General features: G+C 32.7%; 1 protein-coding gene across 4 annotated transcripts in view; it reads left to right on the top strand.

Annotated features, from left to right (window-relative positions):
• Window positions 1-23,357, top strand: part of sprt (PDZ domain-containing protein sprite) — a 178,643-nt gene that overhangs the window by 124,853 nt on the left and 30,433 nt on the right. For all 4 annotated transcript variants that reach the window (XM_076409730.1, XM_076409728.1, XM_076409731.1 and 1 more), the window contains exon 3: window positions 11,368-11,430. In XM_076409730.1, coding sequence (XP_076265845.1) covers window positions 11,368-11,430 — 63 coding nt within the window. The remainder of the gene's footprint in view (window positions 1-11,367; window positions 11,431-23,357) is intronic.

Below are 23,357 nucleotides of genomic sequence, written 5' to 3'. Positions count from 1 at the left end.
GACTCATACAGCAATGCCTTGTTATCTAATGATAAATTGGATTTGCGCCCGATGAGCCAATACATTTGATATAATTTAAATCCAAGTTGTTTCCGTTTAGAGAGTATGTGCTTCTTCCAGGTTAGACGTCGATCTAAGTGCATACCAAGATATTTAATATGCTCTGCTTGGGGGAGTTGACGATGATTGATATTCACTGGTGGACATGTTGTTTTACGCAAGGTAAACGTTACATGCGTAGATTTTGTTTCATTGGCTTTAATGTGCCATGTCTTCAACCATAATTGTATTTTCTCTAGGCGGGTGGTTTCTTTCTTCCAGGTGGGTGGTTTCTTTCTTCCAGGTGGGTTTGTAGGTTTATTGATGCTGTGACTGGATCTTTATGGGATTATAAGATTGCTGTGTGGTCTGCGTATATTGCCACAGTAGTTATTTTTGTGGTGGGCAGATCGGTCGTATACAAAAGATACAGTACTGGGCCCAGTACACTACCCTGCGGAACTCCTGAATATATGGGATTTAATTCGGTATGTTCATCGCCTTGATGTACAATAAAATGTCTATCAGTGAGATACGATTTTAGTAACTGATAGTCCGGATGAAGTCCGGAAATTTCTTTAGTTTAACCTGCAAGCCCGTATGTTATACTTTGTAAAAGTCTGAGATATATTCTAGAAAAGTAGCCGAACAATATCCCGTGGCATTTAGATCACTGTTTATTTTGTTTACAAGTCTATGCACTTGTTCTATGGTCCCATTCTTATTGCGAAAGCTAAACTGATGTTCTGGAATAATTTTTCTATTTTCTGTTATATAGTTTAGCGTCTTTATGTATAATTTCTCGAAAACTTTCGAGATTATCGGTAAAAAACTTATAGGTCGGTAGGAAGTCACATATTCTGGTATTTTTCTTGGTTTAAGAATCATTAATATTTTAGCTACTTTCCGGATACTAGGGAAGTAAATAATTCGTAGCATAGCATTAAATATAAATGTTAATAGTTTTATACCCTTTTTTAACAGTTCTTTTAAAATTCAGTAATCAGTAATTAAGTCATAAACAGGAGCGCTTTTAATATTAATCTCTCTCATTACTGTTTGTTTAACTTTTTTGACCGTTAATTTCTCGTGCGGCAATTCCATTAGAAATGGCGAATCTAGAAAGCTGGTAATTTTATTTTCCTCATCTTTAGACAACTGAGACTGGAAAGGTTTAAAAACATTTTTTAAGTGTTTTGAGAAAATCTCGGCCTTCTCTTTATTGCTTCTAGTCCAATTATTTTCGTTTGTTTTAATAGTTGAGTTATGCTGCTGGGATCTCCTGAGCTTTTTTGTTGCTTTCCACAACGAATAGTCTGTAGACTCAGTTGGTGTCAAGTTTTCTACGTATTCTTGAAAGCCTTAGTTTTGTTCATTTTCAATTAGTTCTTTCAGCTCTTTTATTGCCCTATTAACTTTTCTTTTTTCTGCTATCTTTTTCTGTATTGTACATGATATATGTGTATTTTTTCTAGGAAATGTTTCACTGTTAGGAGTCGCGGAATATGCTGCCTCCTGTATATTTTTTGTAAGGTTTATTGCTGTTATTTCTATATCTATTTCAGTTCGTAACGGTAAGTTTAGAGAGATGTTTCGGTCTAAGTTTTCTCTAAATGAGGTAGCCAGTTGGTTCTATTATTGCACAGAGAAGGGGGTTTATCTTTGATGGTAATTTTTGAAGAAATTGTTACTATTATTGGTCAATGATCAGAAGACAGGTCGAAACATGATTCTGCATGACACTTTTTTGTATCAATATTTTTTGTAATACAGAAATTTATAGTATCTGTTTTTTATTTTTATCTGAAGGCCAATATGTTGGTTCACTAGTAGAGATATATTGTAAATTATCTATTGCTTTTAGCAGTTCTCTATCTTTTGAGTTTATTATTCTTGAACCCCACATTAAATGTTTTGCATTGTAATCTCCTCCGGCTTTTAATCTGTTATCTAGCGTACTGAAGAATTCTTGAAAGTGTTCTGCCTTGTTGTTATGTTTGGTTGGGCAATATATCGCAGACATTGTTATATGTCCATGGGCTTCCTCTATGGTTATATTGGTAGTTTGCAAGTCTTTGCGGAATTTTTCTTTTTCAAAATGCTTTATATCATTTCGAATGATTATGGCTGTACCTCTACGTGCTTTATCATCAGGATGATTTGTATGATAAAATTTATATTTGGGAATTTTCATATAATCTTTGTCCGTATGTCGAACTTGAAACCATACATGTACATAATTGTAATTTTCAAATATTAGGCGCAAGGAAAATAAGTTCCTTTAGTCTAGCTTCTGATCGTAGCAATCTTGAGGCATGTCGAATGTTACATGGTGGAATAGCTGTCTAAAAAATACCCGGAATATAATATATAATGAAATGAAAGGTCTTATTATTTCAATGTATCTATTTAGATGAGACATGGATATTTTAGAATGGAACCAGTATACCCAATGGTCACTCATGGCAAGATTATAATGAAATAAATGTTATGACAATAAAACAAGATCAATGTTGATTATGATATATTAGTCATAACATTTATTAATAGTTCATTGCAGATATATTGGACTTCATGCTGGAAACATGAATGGTTAATAACACCTACGGATGAACTTTGTCCCGCCTATTGAAGAAGAAATTGACAAATGATGGAATTGTGAACAAATGTTAGATAGATTGGTAATTAATAGCTTAGTTATTGGCTTGAATGAAACGTTCATAATATGATATTTGCACAGATATGTGTGTAATTGTTCAAAATATATATGAGCATTTGAAGAAAGAATAGTAACTGTTTTACAGATATGGATAATGCAGTGTTTAATTATAGTTTTATCAAGAAAGATGTATACAGGTATTAACAGAGCAGACGACGGAAAATACAGTGATATCAAAATATCTTTACAAGGAAACACTGTACCTTGGATACAAGAACTAAGCGTAAAATGTAAATATGCTCTCTAATGAAAGTAAAATATTTTACTTAGATATAAAAGTGTTAATAAGGCGTATTAGGCCTCCAGATGATACAACTACAAATGCGCCTAGAACTCTAACTTATAGGTGGTATGTAAATATAATCAAACACAACCCTAACCTATAAGTTTGAAGTCCTTCGGTAATATATGCATTAGACTTACCATAATATTAAAATAGATTATTTGAAAATAGCATTTTTGTTTAATTATTTTCTTTAGATTATAATTTTGTTGTATCTCAAAGCCAAACTGAACTAAAACTCATAGTTGATGCGATAACATTGCGATGTTTTGACGTCACAAATTTAGATGACGTATGTACAAAATAACTTTGGATAGACTGTATATTTAGTTCCTCTACAGTAATAAATTCATCGACAGTAATAAAAGTTAATTAGGTTCTTCGAACATTCAACAACGTAATAAATAAAATACACACAATTTGGTTTTCTAAATAATTGGACATGTATATGTTCTATCTTCGCGTATATGGAAATAGGCGGATCTATTCGAGATCTCTCCGTATTTTATGAGAAATTTATATACATCTACCGAATTGGTATCTAGTTCGGCTGCAAATATTTTATGGTTTCTCCGTTCAGATCTCTAACGTAGAAGAGGAATTTTCGAGATTCTGCTATAATAAACGGGCTTCGTATTAAATAACAGGAAATACACTTTACAAGTTTGGCAGTTACAAAAATGTTATTATTTTAGGTATGTTTTTTTTTCTATAGAACAGAAACTCAAAATGATATTTTTCTCCCTCTCTCTTTGCTATATTATTTTTTTTATAACATCTTTATTAGATACGCTTAGTACAATCTTAATTATTATTACTATTACAATTAATTTATTACTACTTTTCCTATGTGCTTGGATTAATTAGCAAGCAAGACGAGTGCGAGAAAATACATCAGTATGTATTCCTCTATTATAAAATTACAATTATTTATTAATTATTAACTTATAGCTATAGTTACACTACTAATACACAATAAATGTTCACACAAGTTCGTATGGTTTTGTTCGTTTCAATCTCCTGACATCCTGTGCGCTGTCCAGCAGTTGTATTGCTTCCACGTTAGAATGATTTAGTAATCTTCTTTCGTGTTTCAAGGCGAAATCCTGCACAACTTCGCAAATCCATTTGATTTCCAGGTCATCGTGCAGTTCTTCATTGGTTACATAGCGATAGGCATTGGTAATCAATCGAAGAATCTTGTTTTGACAGCGCTGTATGACTAACTGATTTGAATTTTTAGTGCAACCCCATATTTGCACCCCATAGGTCCAAATTGGCTTTATAATTGTATTATAGATCAACCTCTTTGATTTTAGATCAAGTTGAGAGTATCTTCCGACTAACCAGTATAGTTGTTTTATTTTGGTTCTAATGTGTTTTGCTTTTTGTCTAACGTGATACTTCCAATTTAATCTACCGTCAAGATGGATTCCAAGGTATTTTGCTGATTCTGCTTGAGGAATCCGGCATCCATTGAGTGATTGTTAATGCAAAATTAACGTGGACAGATTTGGAGCTATTAAGTTGAATTTTCCAATCTTTTGTCCATTTGTAGATTTTGTTAACTGCCACTTGCACTTTTGCTATTGCCCTAGGCAGAGATATATCTTTTGCCATATTAACTGTGTCATCAGCAAAGGTTCCAAGAAGTGTTTCTTTTGTTGTTGGAATGTCAGCAGTGTAGAGCAGATACAGGAGAGGTCCTAAGACGCTACCTTGTGGAACTCCAGCCGAGATATTTTTAAATGCCGAGAACGCCATTTCGTGCGATACTCTAAATTTTCTTCCGAATAAATATGACTCCAGCAATTGACAATAGTTACGCGGTAATAATTTGCTCATCTTACAGATTAATCCCAAATGCCAAACCCGATCAAAAGCTTTCTTTGCTATATTATGCCTACTAAATTTATAAAAAAAATATTATGATGTTCAATGAGTGAATGGTCATTAAGTGGATTGATTGATATTAGCGGGCTAGCATCTCTCCAACGTGTTATAGTTTTTCTGGAGACTGTCAACATAGCAAAAGATATATTACCGAAAACTGAGAAGTTAGAGTGTGTTAGTCTGTTGCGCTTTCCTAAAGAAGCTATGTATTGGGTCAAATTAGATTTTAAAATATAGACTAATTTCCTTAAGGAAATCAAATAATTTAAACAGATTTTTAGCCAAGAAAATATCCCTCGATAGACAAGCCTAATAGTTACAAAGTTTCTCCATTTTTTTCATATATGGTAGACTGCCAATGGTTTCTCCTAAATGGAACACACAGGTCGGATGGACCAACACTCTGCTCTCTCAAGTTGCACCAGACTTATAATATATAAATGGGGATTTTTTTATAATATAATGTGTTTATAATTTGTTGACCATGTGTAATAGCATCTTTGGTGACGTTATCAATTAATTCGTTTCCATATATACCTTTGTAGTTGGGTATCCAGGCGAATACAATGCTGTTTTGTCAAGAGATAGCCAAACTGTATAACTCAAGAATTTAAATTATATTATTAAACTATTATTATATTTATAATTACACTGTAGTGTAAGGTCTCATTTATTACGAACATTTCAGCAGTAAGAATAGTGAAAATTGACGGCAATCTGGAGAGTTTATTGTGAAACCTTTGATATAATGCACCGCCTAATTGTATGTAGGATTTAGGGCAATCCGTATAGACAATCTTACAATTTGGGCACTCTGATAGGATTTGAAGGAAAAATTTCTGAAACTTTAGTGAAATTAAATTTTATTTATTATAAAACGCTAATATCTAATTTATTTGTATAATGGACAAAGCCTTTGGCGGCTCAGCTGTTTATCTTAATAGCTTATCTTAATTTTTTTATAGCTTATTGCCGAAATATTTTATTCTTCTGCAGGAAGCGATTTCAGAGCTGTCACCAGTCCGAACAATAGTCCTTATATTTTTTCTGAGAGCTATTATCATTCTTCGATATTTAAGTGGTTCAATAGAGATGAATTTTTGCAGGCTGGTTATTGGACAAGGTATTAAGGCCCCCAATGCCGTTCTCAAGGCAGCGCTTTATATTGGTTCTATTTTAAATCAGTTTGAAATGAAAACCAGATTTATAACCGTAAAACGGCAGTTTTTCTAAAAAATTTAAATCAATATTGCTTGGGCCATACCTCAGGACCAAGTGCTATTAAATTTGTCCTTTAATATCAATGCTTGTTGTCAATTCTTGCAAATCTACTTAAGCAAGGAGCAGCACATAAACACACCCCGCTAGTGCAATCACATCAAAAGGATAGAGGAGTGTGAAGTTGTAACTATTCTGGAATACTTTTTGAGAAATCACACTTAGTTGGTGTGGTAAGAGAACTAATATACAATTGTTACCAAAGCAGATAAAGTACCATCTGCGGAGTAAGCGGACTGATATAATGTTATATATTGTCCTGACGATTCAAATGTTGTCTTTATTAACCCCTCGCTTGATGGAAATCACTTTCTACAATCATTTCTCTAAGTTTTCTTTACTCGAAATATTCAAATCAAGAGATTACTATAATAGTCTGTATTGTTTTACAAGTTTGTAAGTAATTAACGAACAAAGGTCCTCTTAGATGTCAAAAACTGGCGCTAATGCTTTCCTGATGGATTTCTGAATGTGATTTGTTTTATAGCTGCTCTCGAATGTGGCGGAAGCAAATTTGTATACAGCTTGCTCATTCAGAATTAGTGTAACAGGTCAATATAAAAGTGCCCGGCCTACCATAATAAAACACATTTTTTTGGCAAAATTAATTTTTTTTTATTCAATATAATTTCCTTCAAGGGTTATACACTGATTATAGCGATCCTACAACTTTTCGATACCATTTTTGTAGTACGATTTTTCCTTTGCTTCAAAATAGGCCTCAGTTTCGGCGATCACCTCTTCATTCGACGAAAATTTCTTCCTAGCGAGCATTCTTTTGAGATCTGAGAAAAGGAAATAGTCGCTGGGAGCCAGATCTGGAGAATACTGTGGATGATGAAGCAATTCGAAGCCCAATTCGTGGATTTTTGACATCGTTATTACTGACTTGTGACACTGTGCATTGTCTTGGTGAAACAGCACTTTCTTTTTCTTTAAATGCGGCCATTTTTGGATAATTTAGCCCTTCAAATGGTCCAATAACGCTAAGTAATAGCCGCTGTTGATGGTCCTTCCCGTTTCAAGGTAGTCAATGAAAATTATTCCATGCACATCCCAAAATACAAACTTCATAAACTTGCCAGACGACTGTTGCATTTTCCCACGCTTTAGAGTTGGTTCATCGTGTGCAGTACACTCGGATGACCGTCGATTTGGACTTCGGAGTGAAATGATTGAGCCATGTTTCTTCCGTTGTAACATATCGACGCAAAAACTCGAGTTTATTACTTGTTATTTTATTACTTGATCATCTTCAAACACTGCTTCGAATCATCAACTCGTTGTTGTTTTTGGTCAAATTTTTTTCACGATAACAAAAGTTGCTTCACTCTAAATGCTAAAATTCATAAAATAATGGTCCGATAGCTGTCAGATTTATACACGCATCTTTTGTGGGTTAGGGCTAACTAAAAAATATATGGATTTAATTCTAGTAGCGCCATCTATGTGTCAGGCCGTAGACTTTTCAATAAAATATTGGTTATATTTTTTATTAAAAATGCATAGATTTATAAATATTAGAATGGCGTAAAATATCTACTCTTAACGAATGTACAGCACTCCATGAACTTTATGAACAACATAGTATACAATATTCCATCTGTTCCATGACGAATATCGAATAAAATTATAATAAAACACGCAATCAGGTAGTTTCACTGATTTAATTTTTTTCAATTAATTATGGCGATAGTCATAAATGTACATAATTTTCTGATCGGTAATGGAGTGAATATTTCACTTTTTCTTTTACAGTAGTAGTAAGTGATCGATTAGTTTATGTCATACCATTATAAACTAAATATGAAATGAGCTCTGGTAAAAGTTGTTTTAGATTTATTTGGTATTCTGTATGGCATATGCATATACCTTTTCTAAAGGCATTTAGTTTAGATTTAGAAGTATACTTTTTTAATAATTTGCTACATTTAATCACTTTAATTTATTATAAATACTTGTTCTATATTAATAAGCTGTAATAAATTATGGAGGCGATATAAACATAGTTTCATATATTAAATTTGATATATTATCGATTATGCTAGTATGAAGATGAAGATATTTTGATCTTGGCTGAAACTGTGATGTTCTGCACTCATTTGTCTTTGGAAAACTCTCTGAAAAATTATTATGTGGAAATCATATATCGCGATGTAATTCTGGGATTGTTACTTAACCTTGAGATATTTAAAAGTGCATAAATATTAGTTCATCATTTTATTCCAATCAATTTTTCACATTAACTGGTGTTAAAAGAACATGTTGGTTGGGCAACGATGGAATCTTCCCTCTTCCTCAGAATTTTGAAACCGTGTGCCAGCCAATCCATGTTGCATCGATCCAAGCAAGTGACAATCACAAGGCACTAGCTGTGGTGAGGACGGTGGGTATGGCAGAACTTCTCATTTGGGCTATAAGAGTGCATTCTTCAAAAATTTTGATTATGTTGTGCTTGTTAATCGCTGTTGCTGCTCTCTTTTGGAACAATACGTCATTCAATTTATTCAGTTCATGTGGATAGTAATTTACAATAACAGTTTCATTCGTTTTTACAATCGAATGCGGAGGATACGATCTTTTCATATTAGACTTCTGTGGAGGATCATATTACAATTAGAAGCAAATGATAACTATTTCTAATTTGTAAATGACAGTTGTTTCCTCTAGTAGTAAAACAAGCACAAACTTGAGTTGGTTTATTTTGTTATAATACGTCATTTATTTAGTCATTATTTGTTTCTTTACATTCATTAGTCCGTTATTTATAGTCCGTTCAATAAAGCAGTGAACTCACTGTCAGTCATCTTATTTGATGACGTCAAATAGTCGTAATGTTCTGCGCTACCAACTCTGACTTTTAGTTAATTTTAGCTATGAGTTAGAGTTTTAGTCGCGCTTTTTATGTAGTGGTATATCCTGGAGGTTTTGCTTTCATTAGAGAGCATATTTAACTTTGACGCTTAGTTCATTCCTTTGAATAAAACTTCTTTCTTGATAAAAATAGATTTAATCACTACATTCCCCTTAATGCACCTGCCATATCTGTAAAACAGTTAGTATTATTTGTCTCCTCACATGTTTTAAACAAATGCTCATGTACATTCTGAACAATTACACACATATCTGTTCATATACATCTTTCACGCCCTACAATAAGATTTCCTACAACCTTATATTAATTATATACTCATCTTTAGTTGTTTTCACTTTCATCACCCTGTCTTGGATAATATCAGAATTGAATCATAATCCCATACTCAGAAAGTTTCATTTAAATGAATTACTAAGTTGGTAATTTCCAATCTATCTATCTAAACTTGTTCAATTCCATCATTTGCCAATTTCTTCTTCGATGGGCCCGATCAAGTTCATTCAAACCGAAGATGCCATTCCTGTTTCCAGCATGAAGAACAATATATCTACAACGAATTATTAATAAATATTATAACTAATAATATCTAACCAATTAATCGACTTTTGTTGTCTTAACACTATTATTATTATCATCTTGCCATGAACCACCACTGCGTATTATAATGGTCATATTTTGAAATATTAATGTCTCATCTAAATACACAAACTGACATAATAAGTCTTCCTCGATTTTATTAAAAGCTTTTAAGTATTGTATTCTTTTAAAAGCAATGCCTGCAAGTTCCATTAACCTACCTCTTCGTAAACTTTAAGCTCTTTAAATCTCATATTACCCAACAATCTATTAAGGGGTGTCCTAATTCCCTCATAGATCTACATATTTCTAAGCTTTCTATGGATACTTTCTCAACTCTCAACAGTTTCGTCTGAAATAATTGTATTAAATTATTTTTATATTGAAAAAACTACTCACTGTTTTTATACATTTCATATATTTGATCTTCAAGCTGATCTTGATTCGTCACCCGCTTGGAATGACGACGGTTTCTTTTCGGTGAATTCAAGATTATATTTTTAATTTTTTAATATATTTAAATAACTGTGCCATACCCATATTCAGTGCAGCGGCAACATGCTAATAAATATTTTCATTAAAAACCGCAGCTACTTATTATCTAACAGTAAATATGCTTACATGTCTAACGAATTTTATGGCGAGGAAACGAATTTTATTTTTTATCCATTATCTCGTTCCTGTTCGAAGAGACGCAATCTCTTCTTTCTGGCTTTTTCAGTCAGAGTAGTAATAAGTAGCGATTTGAAGTTTAACAAAACATGCAAATTGTTAAAATGTTTTTTTGGTTAATAAAATCTGGTTATTATAATTAATATTTTGAAAAAAAATTTGACAACCGGACGACTTTTGCAGGCTGATTTGGTTACATGTTTGAAGGTATCAGGCAGCATTGTGTCTCTTTTTAGCTAGAGTAAAATGAGGAGGAATATATGGTCTCATTCTTAAACTTTCAAAATTTATAACTTACGACAGGCAATACATTGAACATCTTGATGACGTGAGTTCACTCTTATTTTGAATGCGGCTAGTTTCATAATTAATTTTATAGAATATATGGAGCTTATAACATGGATATATTATAGCTATTTACTACTCCGAAAAAAAGAAGTAACGTAATAATATTAGTTTTTCAGATTATGTCCATGAAATTACACTGCTATATTAGTATAAAAAAGTGAAACAGAAATGTTTTACTTCTTTGCTACAAATATAATTAAAAATTCGACGGCATTTTAATGTTTCATATGTCATCGGAACCAACATCTTCAGTTTCAATTCAATTTAATATTAAAATTTTAAAACATGGGAAATTGGGTGTACAATGACTCCCTATAAAAAGGGAAGAAAATTATGCTTAAGAAGACATACTTAGAAATTGTTGAACAAACTAATATATCCATCAAATGGTTGTAGGTATTGCTTGATAGCTGATGAAAATTAAATTTGTTGAATTTGAGTAATAATCCATAATGTTATATGTATGTTAAAAACTAGCATTGATGTTTAGACCCGGCTATTTACCATTTGTTAATGTGAAATTAAATAATTTTCTTTACCTGCAAATCTTCGCAGTTTTTAGTAATTCAATTATTTAATAGTTCAGTTTCAAACCCAATAGTCTTGCTTCTGTATTATTTTGTATATTTCATTACACAGACAATTCTTGTAACTGTTATTTAAATTTGTTTTTATTATTTTTAGAATACTCTTCAACCAACCGTTATACAACCGAGAATGGCACAGCTGGAAACCTTAGAAGCCAAGGTAAATGGTTTTTTTATTTTGGTCTAACAATTCTGTACAGTTACAACAAACTGAAATAATAACAAAACAAGATTTGGAATTATATCTAACGGTTCTCTGAACGCCTTTTTCTCTTCTGCTCACCCTATACTCCTTCGTCTGGTAGGCGGTACAATGATATGACAATTTCTGGTTACAACAATGTAATGCGGTTTAATAACATTGCTTTTATTATTTATTTATTGCTTTCTTTATATATTCATTTTATTATAGTCTAGTATATAGTATATATATATATATATATATATATATATATATATATATTTATATATATATATATATATATATATATCCTAATAATGAAATTTTATCAAAATAGTACAACGGCTGAATATTATGAAAATAAATTTGCCTAAAAATCAATTGTTATTAACATTAACGGCATAGGAACTGACAAATCTGAAAGAAAGTGATGTTATAATGAATAAGCAGAATTTTTATTAAATTAATTTCTTTTTTAAGTTCATTGTATTTGCTAAATAATTTCGATAAAGAGTACACCCACTCTTTTTTTTAATATGTTTATCCTAATTTGGTTTTTTTGGGTTGTACAAGATCGGACTCAGGTCTTGCTTTAAACTGTTACTAGAGTAAACTATTTTTTCACCTAATTTAATTAGCGGCCCTCCCGCCTCCGAAGTTTCATCAGTGGTAGTGCCCCTGTATTTATATTACCTGCGGTACTGCCGCTCTGAAACTTCCATCCGAGGTACTGCCTCTCACATAACTTATTCTAATAATAATTCTCTTATTTTAAGTTATTATTATTAAATCTGTATGTTTATTTGTGTGTGTATTTTGTATTTTAAGTTATTATTCAAAATTTATTATAGAATTAAATTTGTTAAATAATTACAGACAAGACAACAAGACAATATGTTCTAGTGACCGACGCGTCCAGATTAAATTTAAGCATCAATCTTGTGGTGCTTACTAATAGTGTCCTGTTAAGATAGCAATGAAAAATATATAGATGGAATGGGACATTTATATGAATTACAGTTTTTGCAAAATTGCAATAAAAATTTAACTCATTCATTCCCAAAGGTTACTAATTGTACATTACGTACAGTTCTATATTATCTGAATTTTTGTACTTAAAGTAGATACATATTGAAAATGTTATTGACGAATTTTCCAAGGCAATTCCAATTTCTATAAGATATTTCGTTTTTTTTTAAGTAAAAAATGTCTATTTAGAAGGCAAGTAATCTAAAGATATTTTATTGGTCCTTTTGCTTGTGAATAATTTGGAATACATGTTCTATAACTTTAAGTGTGTTCTTTTGTATGTGTGCAATACAAGTTTTAATAATATTTCTTCTTGTATGTAAATACTGTTTGCATCAATGAAAAAATCAGACGCGTAACAAGTCTGAGGTGTTCTGTACTTCTGTAACGGTTACATTTTGGCGATACAGTTACTGTCTTTTATCTTAAATCAAACAAATCGTCAAAGAGCTAACAAGCATAAAAACTAAACGGACATTAAAATTTAAGGTTATCATACTTTTGGCTCAATATTTGGCACGTCATTGTATTCTATTTTGATCTGTATTTAAGTTATCAATTCTTTAAATTTTTTGTTAAAATTAATTAGCTATATTACTTAAGATCCGTTCAGCCATTCTGCTAATATATGGAAATTTAATAATGTTTACTGGGTATAATCAAAATAACTAAAATACGTTAAAAACGTAGCAGGTGATTTCTATATTCGAATGCAAGCGTTCTTGTCCGCCTTTGCAAGTACATAACGCTGCCGATGATCGAGGAATCTTCCAACAACCGCAGCGTAATAGATAGATTCGGGTTTAGCCAAAATTGAAGCAAAGTAAGACAACAATCGGTAGACATTAGAATTCATATTATTTTCTTTTCTTCTTTATTTTTTACGGAAACCTGCAGTAAACTGAATACAGTACGCATCAAACGACTTAACTGATAATTTTATTTTGGCATTCCAGTAACTTGGTGGTGTTCTGTATTCTTTTTAATATTAAGTTTTGTCTGCAGTCTTTTTTAGAATGACATACAGCCAAAAGTATTTTAAAAATGCGTCCGTTATAATCAGAACTTTAGTATAACCCTGGCCTTTTGATCGAAGGACCTACATAATCAATATATCATGCATATCAACATGTTTTCACTCTGAACGGAATTTTCTCAATATGCATCACATACACGTCAGCTGCTGCGAATACATTTTAGGGAAACGAAATACGGCAACATTTTGATTATGCATTTCTTCGTCATCATACAACTGTCTATATTAACCTCTTTCCAACATATCATAACTTTCGGAATGTAAATACATCTCAGTCTATGATGACATCCAATTCCTGGAGCAATGCGTTATCGTTTAGAAGTAATAAAAAATATCAACCTGCATGATCCGTCTTATTCATCATCAAGTTTTTGGGACATAATTAATTGCTAATATCTTGTTCTCACACAACAGGGAATTTATGAAAATTTCCTTTGTTGTGTAGTAAAATAATATTATTTGGTTTAGAATTTTTCAACTGACAACTATTTTTAGTATAGGACTTATTGCAATGAATATTTTTGGTTTGCGTGCGTCAAATTTGCTTAAAATTTGTAAAACTTCTCATACATTCCCAAGATTTGCTATTCGTATTGTCGCTTAAGCTTTAAAATGTACAAATATAATTCAGTGGTAGTTAATACAGTGCGCCAAAGGAGATCGTTGTGAAAAAAGACTCATGTGAAATTTTCCATAGTCACAAAGGGTCGACATTTCGTTACTGCATTATAGGCAAAATAACTCGGAGATTATTTGTTAGCAAACTCAACAATATGGTCTAAAACACTTTTTCCATGTTCCGTGATTTGTGATGAGATTGACTAACCTAAATAATTATAATGCCATCCCTTAATATCCAAACCATTCCCCATAAAATAACTGCTATTAGGGATCAAATTTTGACAGTATAATTGGCGTGATCAGATGAGGAAGGTTACCACGCTATACTGAATTTTTACACTAATTCAGTTATTTCTAGCTTCTGTCCTGATAAGTTGACAAGCAAAGTTTCTACGCAGTCGGATTTTACCACCTGATGGTGGAATAATACTTATTTAACTCACTGTTATTCTTCATTTCTACAATTTCGACACAAATGTTATAGTGTTTGAAATGTTTACTTTATTCTAACTACACACTTGATTGGATAGGAATCCCACTTCATATGTTAGAACTTAAAATAAAAAGGCCATGTTTGGTTAAATAAAAGCCTTTATTCGACAAAAATACTGGTTTATTGGTCCGACAGGTAAGGCAGGCCAATATGTTTCAGTCAATGAACCAAGGGAGACTGTTCTGGAATAGGGATGGTAAACTCGATTCCGATTCTAATCGACAATCGAGTTATATAATTAAATAACAATAATTAAATTAATTGTTTTTTGAGAATCGACGTTTAATTCTTGAAGTCGACATACGATTTTACGGATAAGTGATTAGTTTCAAATTTTACATACGATCACAACAAACCCTGCGATAAAAAATAATACAAATATAAATTCATTATTTGATATTTATTTATATTAAATATTATTTCTTGTCAATATATTGATTAAAATTGCGCCTAGCATCGTATGAAATTATTAAAAAAAAGTGAACAACGGATATAATCTCCAGTGTCGCCAATGTTGAAAGCAACTAAAATATAATAATTGTACGAGCAGTTTAATTAAACACATCAAGAAAACACAGAAAATTGAACTAAATGAAAATCCTAATCAAAATCGCACTAGAACAATAAGTAAGAAAGACAATGACGATGAAATAATAACGGTGTCACAACCCAAACAAGTAAATATATATATTTTTGTTTATAACCTTCAAATCTATACTTTTATCTTTACCATTTTCCTTATTTATATTTGGATGTCAGTAATTTTATTATATAATTTAATGCTTAATTTTGTATATGTTATTTTTTCTACAATCATGTCTTTACATCTCGCCTATCAGAAGCCTTTTCAACTTGTTCTTCTGCGTACTTATGTATGTATTTACGGGTGTATTTAAGCTTAAATAATTTAATTTCTTTTTAAATTAAATGTAATACGCTTGATATGTTATTCATAAAAAAATAGAGTTTTTTAAATATTTTTCTGCTTTATTTAATAAATTTGTATAATTCATACATTGCATTGCGATTCAATAAATAAATTTAATTTAGAATCGGTTCTTGCGCTCGATTAAGTAATTAATTAATCCTTAGAATAGAAAAATATGAAACTACAACCGGAATAGAGAATCGATTCTTTGAGAAATCTTTCAATCCCTATTCTGGAACCATTCCCTAGTGCTGGCGTGGCTCATTTATGCTGACTTAGTATCTACTCGTTATACAAGACCGTATCTTGGATTTAAATGCTAACATTTTTAGAACAATTTATCATTAGTATTAACTATTCCTTATAGATATAACGGTTTCTAAAAGGGCACATTGATTTTATGCAGAGAATAATTGGAATTAGAATACGAAAAGTAATTCGGACTAGCTTTGGAAGGAACACTGGGTTTTTGAAAAAAGCGAAGTGATATTTGAGCGAGTTTATATCATAAAATTTCAAAGACCAAAAACCGTATATAATCCATACTTGATTGTTTTGGCAGTGTGTCTAATCTTTAAGTTCTCTATCTATTATATTAAACCTCCTATGTTTGAATGTTTTTTTCAGTTAAAAGTCCATTTGACGAAAATGATTTTTGAAAGTTTGACGATCCTTTGAAATTTTTAGATCATCCGGTATGTTGTTATTACTTCCAGTGATAGTAGTTTACTAAGCTTATTTTCTGTCTATGATGCCGTTGATACGCTGATATCTCTGGTGATTATTTATATATTACGTTGGTTTGAATCTTCAATTTCCTGTTTTTCAGTTTTTTTAATTAACCAGCCCTTTATCAATCACTACTTCGCCTTTCATTTATATGAGAAGAAAAAGTTTGACCTAATTTAACATAAAGCAGAAATGTCTGACCTCAAGATTCAAACAATTGTAGCAAAAGTAGAAATATGCGAAAGAAATAATTGATACAAATATTTGCTAAAGTTCATATAATATTCTAAAAGAAAGAACACATGGTTACCATACTGTGAACATGCAAAGAAAAAATGTTGCGGGTTATTTGCATACAACTTTTCTTGTCAATAATAATCGTACGTATTGTATGCAAAATATGATACCATTTGAGTCTTGCAACCACAATAATTCGGCTAGCATGTGTAGCGGCACTAAGAAAAATAATATATATTTTCATTTACATTTTAAAAATAATCACGACCGCAATTTTTGAACTCTTGCAAAGGTCAGACGGAGAATACGTTAAGTATAGTTTGAAATTCCCACGAGACTGAAATGTTAAAAATGGGAAAAAAGTTTTAATATATCATTCTATTTGTTTCATTTATGCATATATATTTTACAAAGTGAAGGTTTTAATGCGGTTCAATATAAACTATTTAATACATTTTTTTATATTAGATGAAACATTTTTGCTATCCTGCTAAGACCAAACTTCTGTCCCGACAAGCGCTGTGCTATTTATCCAAACTAGTAATCACTCTATGGCCGAAATTCGACCAAAATGTATTAAATTAATAATGTTTCACTCATAATAGAGTAAAATCACTAATTTAAGAAAGATATGGTACTAAAACTTGTTTTCACAATGTTTTAAATATAAGGTCAGAAATATATTTGATACAAAACATTAATTAATATAATAAATGTCTGTATATAAAACACTAAATATATGCAAACTATCTCAAAAACTAATACTCACTACCATTTTTTAAAAAACATTTAATTAATTCCGATGTCCATTAACTTTCAATAATCAACAAAGTATCAATAAGTGTAAATTAATAAAACACTGAAAATTATGACAAAGTATCATAAGTAAAATTACTTTCAGAACAGTAATTGAAATTCGAAGCATTAAATATAGGTATACATGATCTTTCTTTACTTATATGTGATAAATATTTATGTAATATTTATGTAATTTTATGTTTGACTCTACCATGTATATTAAAACAAAACAAACACAATTAGATAATTTATTTTTAACAATTTGGAAATGCATACTAATCAAATCTGAAATTAATCAGAAGTCAATACCACTAAAATTTACAGAAAATTCTTTACAACCTCTCTCTCTCGATATATATATATATATATATATATATATATATATATATATATATATATATATCTTCATTTTTTTATATTAAAATGTTGTTATATATCAAAGCTTTATCAAAGCATATATATATATATATATATATATATATATATATATATATATATATATATATATATATATACACACCGATTTCTCCGTCAATTACGGACGGATTTTCAAAATTTCTTTTTATCCGAAAGAGTGAACTTCCGAGGTGGTCCTATTGAAACCAAGTCAGGATCTGATAGTGGAGTCCGGGGAAATCGAGGGGAACCCACAACTCATCAGCTAAAAGAGTCATTATAAGTGGTAGAGATATTCTTAGTCGTCCATATTATATGAACTTATATCCCATTGTTTTAACTAAAATAAACGGTCTTGTTCAACTGGAATGGGACTTGCGGAAGGGCGTTAATAAATTATGATTCATTAAGATAGATGAGATTAAGATGTTAAAGAAGCAAAAAAATGCTGCTTTAACATTGTCTGTTCTCATGTTCATATCTTATGACTGGCGATGTTCCTCCTCTGTGTGATTACTGTGGATCAGTAAATACAGTCCAATATGTTTTACTATCACGCGAAGCTCTAAGGTGGTATATTCAAGATATTAATCAACTCACTAAAGAATATAAAATAATCAAACTTAAATTTTTAACACAAAAAAATCATCTTAAATTGAAATATGTACATAATAATCGTTGTAATAACTAAATAAAAATAAACAAAAGAAAACAAATCTAATTTGTTGCTCGTATCAACCTCAAAGTGATCAGTTGGTAGTAGTTAAAATAATATTGTAAATAGATTAATAGGTTTAGGTAGGTATTAAGCTAAATTATGTGTATGTAGTAGAATATAAAATACGTTTAGTAGATAGATTAAATAAAGTTCACCCATTTTATTTTAAAACGATTTTTTTGTTTCAAAAATGTACGTTTAATTATTTTTTACTTTGTGGTGAGATTTTTAAAGTCGGTTAAAATCCTTTTAAACTAATTTATACTTAATATCATGTAAAAGGTCAATTGAAAAGTCCCCGGCCTGATACATAGATACATTTTTTAGTTAGCCCTATCTCTCGAAAGATGCGTGTATACATTTGACAGCTGTCGGATCATTAGTTTCTGAGTTATAGCGTTTTGAGTGAAGCAACTTTTGTTATTGTTAAAAAAAGTAGATAAAAAGGAATTTCGCGTGTTGATAAAATATTACTTTCTGAAGGGAAAGGTACAGTTGAAGCAAGAATTCTGCCCCAGGAAAATCAACCATCAAGGATTGGTATGCTAAGTTTAGACGTGGTGAAATGAGCACCGAAGACGGTGAACGCAGTGGACGCCCAAAAGAGGATGTTATCGACGAAAATATTGAAAAAATCCAGAAAATGATTTTGAATATTCGTAAATTGAAATTGAATGAAATAGCAGACACTCTAAATATATCAACTGAAGATAATCAAGCGTAATAAACCCGAGTTTTTGCGTCGATATGTGACAATGGATGAATGCGGCTGGCAAGGTTATGGCGTGTGTATTTTATGATGCGCATGGAATAATTTTCATTGGCTACCTTGAAAAAGGAAGGACCATCAACAGCGACTATTACATACCGTTATTGGGCCATTTGAAGGCCAAAACTGCCGAAAAACGGCCGTATTTGAAGAAAAAGAAAGTGCTGCTTCACCAAGATAATGCACCGTGTTGCAAGTTAGTGAAAACGATGGCAAAATCCATGAATTGTGCTTCGAATTGCTTCCTCATGCACCATATTCTCCAGATCTGCCTCTCAGCGACTATTTCCTGGTCTCAGATCTCATAATAATGCTAATAAATTTTCGTCGAATGAAGAGGTGATCGCCGAAACTGAGGCCTATTCTGAAACCAATACTGCTACAAAAATGGTATCAAAATGTTGGACAAAATAAATTTTGCCAAAAAAATGTGTTTTACTATAGTAGGCCGGGGACTTTTCAATTGTTCTGGTAGCAAATACATTCCTAAACTTATTGAAAATACTGGGAAAACAAGTTCTGGTAACATCATTTTTAAATTAGTCCCTTTACTCTATTATGAAAGAAACATGATTAATTTAATAAATTGTGGTCAAGTTTTGGCCACACAGCGATCACTAATATTATTTAATATGTAAATTTAGTATACTTTAAACTGTTGAAATAATATTTAGTTTAATCGCGTTGAGGATTTATTTTTGCAGATTCCCGAAATAGATGACCGATATTGACCCAATACGTATCCCGTGTCACTAATACCACCGAAATACATTTTAATTCGATTAGTTGTTCATTTACTTGCCCATACAAACCGCAAACAGAACCTGATAGCAGTCGTTTCAGTTCACGCGCGACCGGACCGATCTCCATCTTCTGCTCGGTCCGTGTTCGGACGCTGCGAACTGTACGATATACCTACCGCCTCGTTTCGAGCGAACCTCTAATTCACGGCGATAAGTTTTAAAAGACGACATGCTAATGTGAAAAATCGATGCACGAGACATGGCCGAACGGTTGAATTTATAGTCGCCGAGCTGCATTATGTTAGGGATGCACCGTCGGAGTTAATTCCCCGGCCTTGGAAGGAAGAAACCATCTCCGAGACTAGACTGTTGTTATAGGTTTCGATCATTTATACAAGAATGAACGTCTGGATGCCTTGGATGTCTTAAATTATCCTGGAGGCATGTTTTATGATCGTGAATTCGTGAAACCCTTATGAATAATTTTCAAACTAGTTCTAAAATTAATCATACTTCTCTTATAAAAGAATAAAAGGCCTAATTTAAAAATGACACGACAACAACAATTTTTAAATTTCTTTTAATTATATCTAATTGGCATTAATTTTCAATAATCAACAAAGTATTGTAGGAATGTTCGTCGGGTCGGTCGATCGGTCGAAATGTGTGGCTGCCGCTGCGATTATTTATCAGAACACTCACTACTATTTTTGGAAGGAATTTGCACGGGAACTAAAAACACTGGTTGAATCAAAGTTGTTTATTTCAACTTGCGATTGATACATGTGGTCGATGGGAGGATTGACAGGATATTAGGTTAAGGTGAAGGAAGTACGGTAGCGCTGTGGAAGTGGTACTGTTACAGGGGGACGGTGATAAGAAAGAGAGCGAGACGTCGTCGTGATGGCCTTTTATACTCCAGAACTGCATGGTACCAATCCACCGGCGTTGCCAACCTTTGTAGTTGTTGATGGTGAATTGGTGGTGGCCTAAAGGGTCGTGGCGGTCGCCACATAACTCCCCTCCTAGTGGAACAGCCGTGGAACGTACCTATATGTGGTGCAAGTTCCGGAATGCACCCGCAATCACGCAAACAAACGCCCGGGGACTGCTGATGAGATGGGGATCCCAACCTGAGCGAGGAGTTTTACGGGATCAGCTGCCATCGGAGCTGTAGCAGGACGTCGTTCGTCTTGAGGCGTTTAGCTTTGTTTGAGGGTACCTGTAAATGTGTTACGTGTCCCGTTTCGTGATGCGAGGGTGCTCATGTGTTGCTGGTATACATGATGGGCTTCTGTGGTTTTCGTCCATCGGGCTAGTCTCGTGGGATGTCGTCGACCACGTGATGTTGATGAGTTCCGTTCCTCGTGCTATCCTTCCATGCACGTGTCAAGCACCTGTCGAGTGGCTTATGTTGAGTTGATTTACCTGTTAGGCACTTTGATCACGTCGGGGTCACCAATTGTAGGAATGTTCGTCGGGTCGGTCGATCGGTCGAAATGTGTGGCTGCCGCTGCGATTATTTATCAGAACACTCACTACTATTTTTGGAAGGAATTTGCACGGGAACTAAAAACACTGGTTGAATCAAAGTTGTTTATTTCAACTTGCGATTGATACATGTGGTCGATGGGAGGATTGACAGGATATTAGGTTAAGGTGAAGGAAGTACGGTAGCGCTGTGGAAGTGGTACTGTTACAGGGGGACGGTGATAAGAAAGAGAGCGAGACGTCGTCGTGATGGCCTTTTATACTCCAGAACTGCATGGTACCAATCCACCGGCGTTGCCAACCTTTGTAGTTGTTGATGGTGAATTGGTGGTGGTCTAAAGGGTCGTGGAGGTCGCCACAGTATTAATAAGTGTAGATTATTTCCAGATCTGTAATAATCTCAGAGTATATAATATAATTATACACGTACTTTCTTTACTTTTATGTTATAAACAGAAGTATGGAATAATAAATGATGTAATACATGTTTGTACTAGGGTGGTTCAAATATGATTGAGACAAATACGTTAATTTACTATTGAAAAATTTTTCAAAAATTTACAGTTGTTCTAGGTAGTTCCGCTAACTAGTTACGCATTTTGTCAATCTTTTCAGAATATTTTTGATGCCGGTATCGAAGAATTCCTCGTGCTGGGCGTAATGTTGGATCTTTCAGCCGAGGGCTTCTTTCAGTAATCCAAACATTTCGTAGTCGCAGGGGGATAACTCCGGACTGTAGGAGGGGTATTTCAGCACCTCCCACCCTAATTCCGATATTGTATCGGCATGAGACTCGCGGTATGAGGGCGCGCGTTATCCTGTACAAGAATCGCACTTCGTCCTGGATTGCTTGTCCCTTTCGAGCGATAAGCGGATTTCACGTGTGTTTTCAGAAGGTTAGAGTAGTGTGCAGCATTAGTGATATGTTGGGTATGCAGAAGTACAATCGACGTACAGCACGCCCCAGCAGCAGAGACAGGCGCCTAAACTTTACCCGCGAACCTGGTTGTCTTCGCTTTGACTGGCGCCACTTCATCATTTCACTCCGAAGTACAATCGACAGTTATCCGAGTGGACAGTACCCGATAAACCCGCTCCAAAGCATGGGAAAACAGTCGGCTGGCAAGATTATGGCGTCTGTATTTTCGTATGAGCATGGAATAATTTTCATTGACTACCTTGGAAAAGGAAGGACCATCAACAGCGATTATTACATAGCGTTATTGGGCTGTTTGAAGGACGAAATCGCCGAAAACAGTCGCACCTGAAGTAAAAGTAAGAGCTGCTTCATCAAGTCAATGCACCGTGTCCCAAGTCACTGAAAACGATGGCAAAATTCCATCCGTCCATCGTATTCTCAAGATCTGGCCCAAAGGACAAATCGTACTACAAAAATGGTATCGAAAAGTTGGAGGGTCGCTATAATCAGTGTATCACCCTTGAAGGGAATTATGTTGAATAAAAAAAAACTGAGTTTGCCAAAAAAATGTGTTACTATGGTAGGCCGGGGACTTTTCAATTGACCTGTTATAAACTGTTCAGATGGTATAGCGACCACGTACATCCCTGTGGTCGGTTCAAACTATACGGCTATTTGTTTATTTGACAACCTGAATGGTTAACTAATGAATGATTGGTTTGTTTTTACCCTCAGTGTAGCTTTGTATCACCGTTCAACAAGTCATCTCTTCTTTCCTTTAAATTATATATGTATATATATATATATATATATATATATATATATATATATAATATATATATATACATATATAATATATATATACATATATAATATATATATATATACATATATAATATATATATATATACATATATAATATATATATATATATATATATATATATATATATATATACATGTAAACAAACAAACAAAATATGCAATTAGCTACCTAAAA

This window comes from Rhynchophorus ferrugineus, unplaced genomic scaffold, assembly GCF_030347505.1.
Source record: "Rhynchophorus ferrugineus isolate W39M unplaced genomic scaffold, kcgeb_rfMv2 rfM7, whole genome shotgun sequence".
Classification (NCBI taxonomy): domain Eukaryota; kingdom Metazoa; phylum Arthropoda; class Insecta; order Coleoptera; family Curculionidae; genus Rhynchophorus; species Rhynchophorus ferrugineus.
Note: the sequence above shows the minus strand (reverse complement) of the source record. Positions and strands in the feature narration are given on the sequence as shown.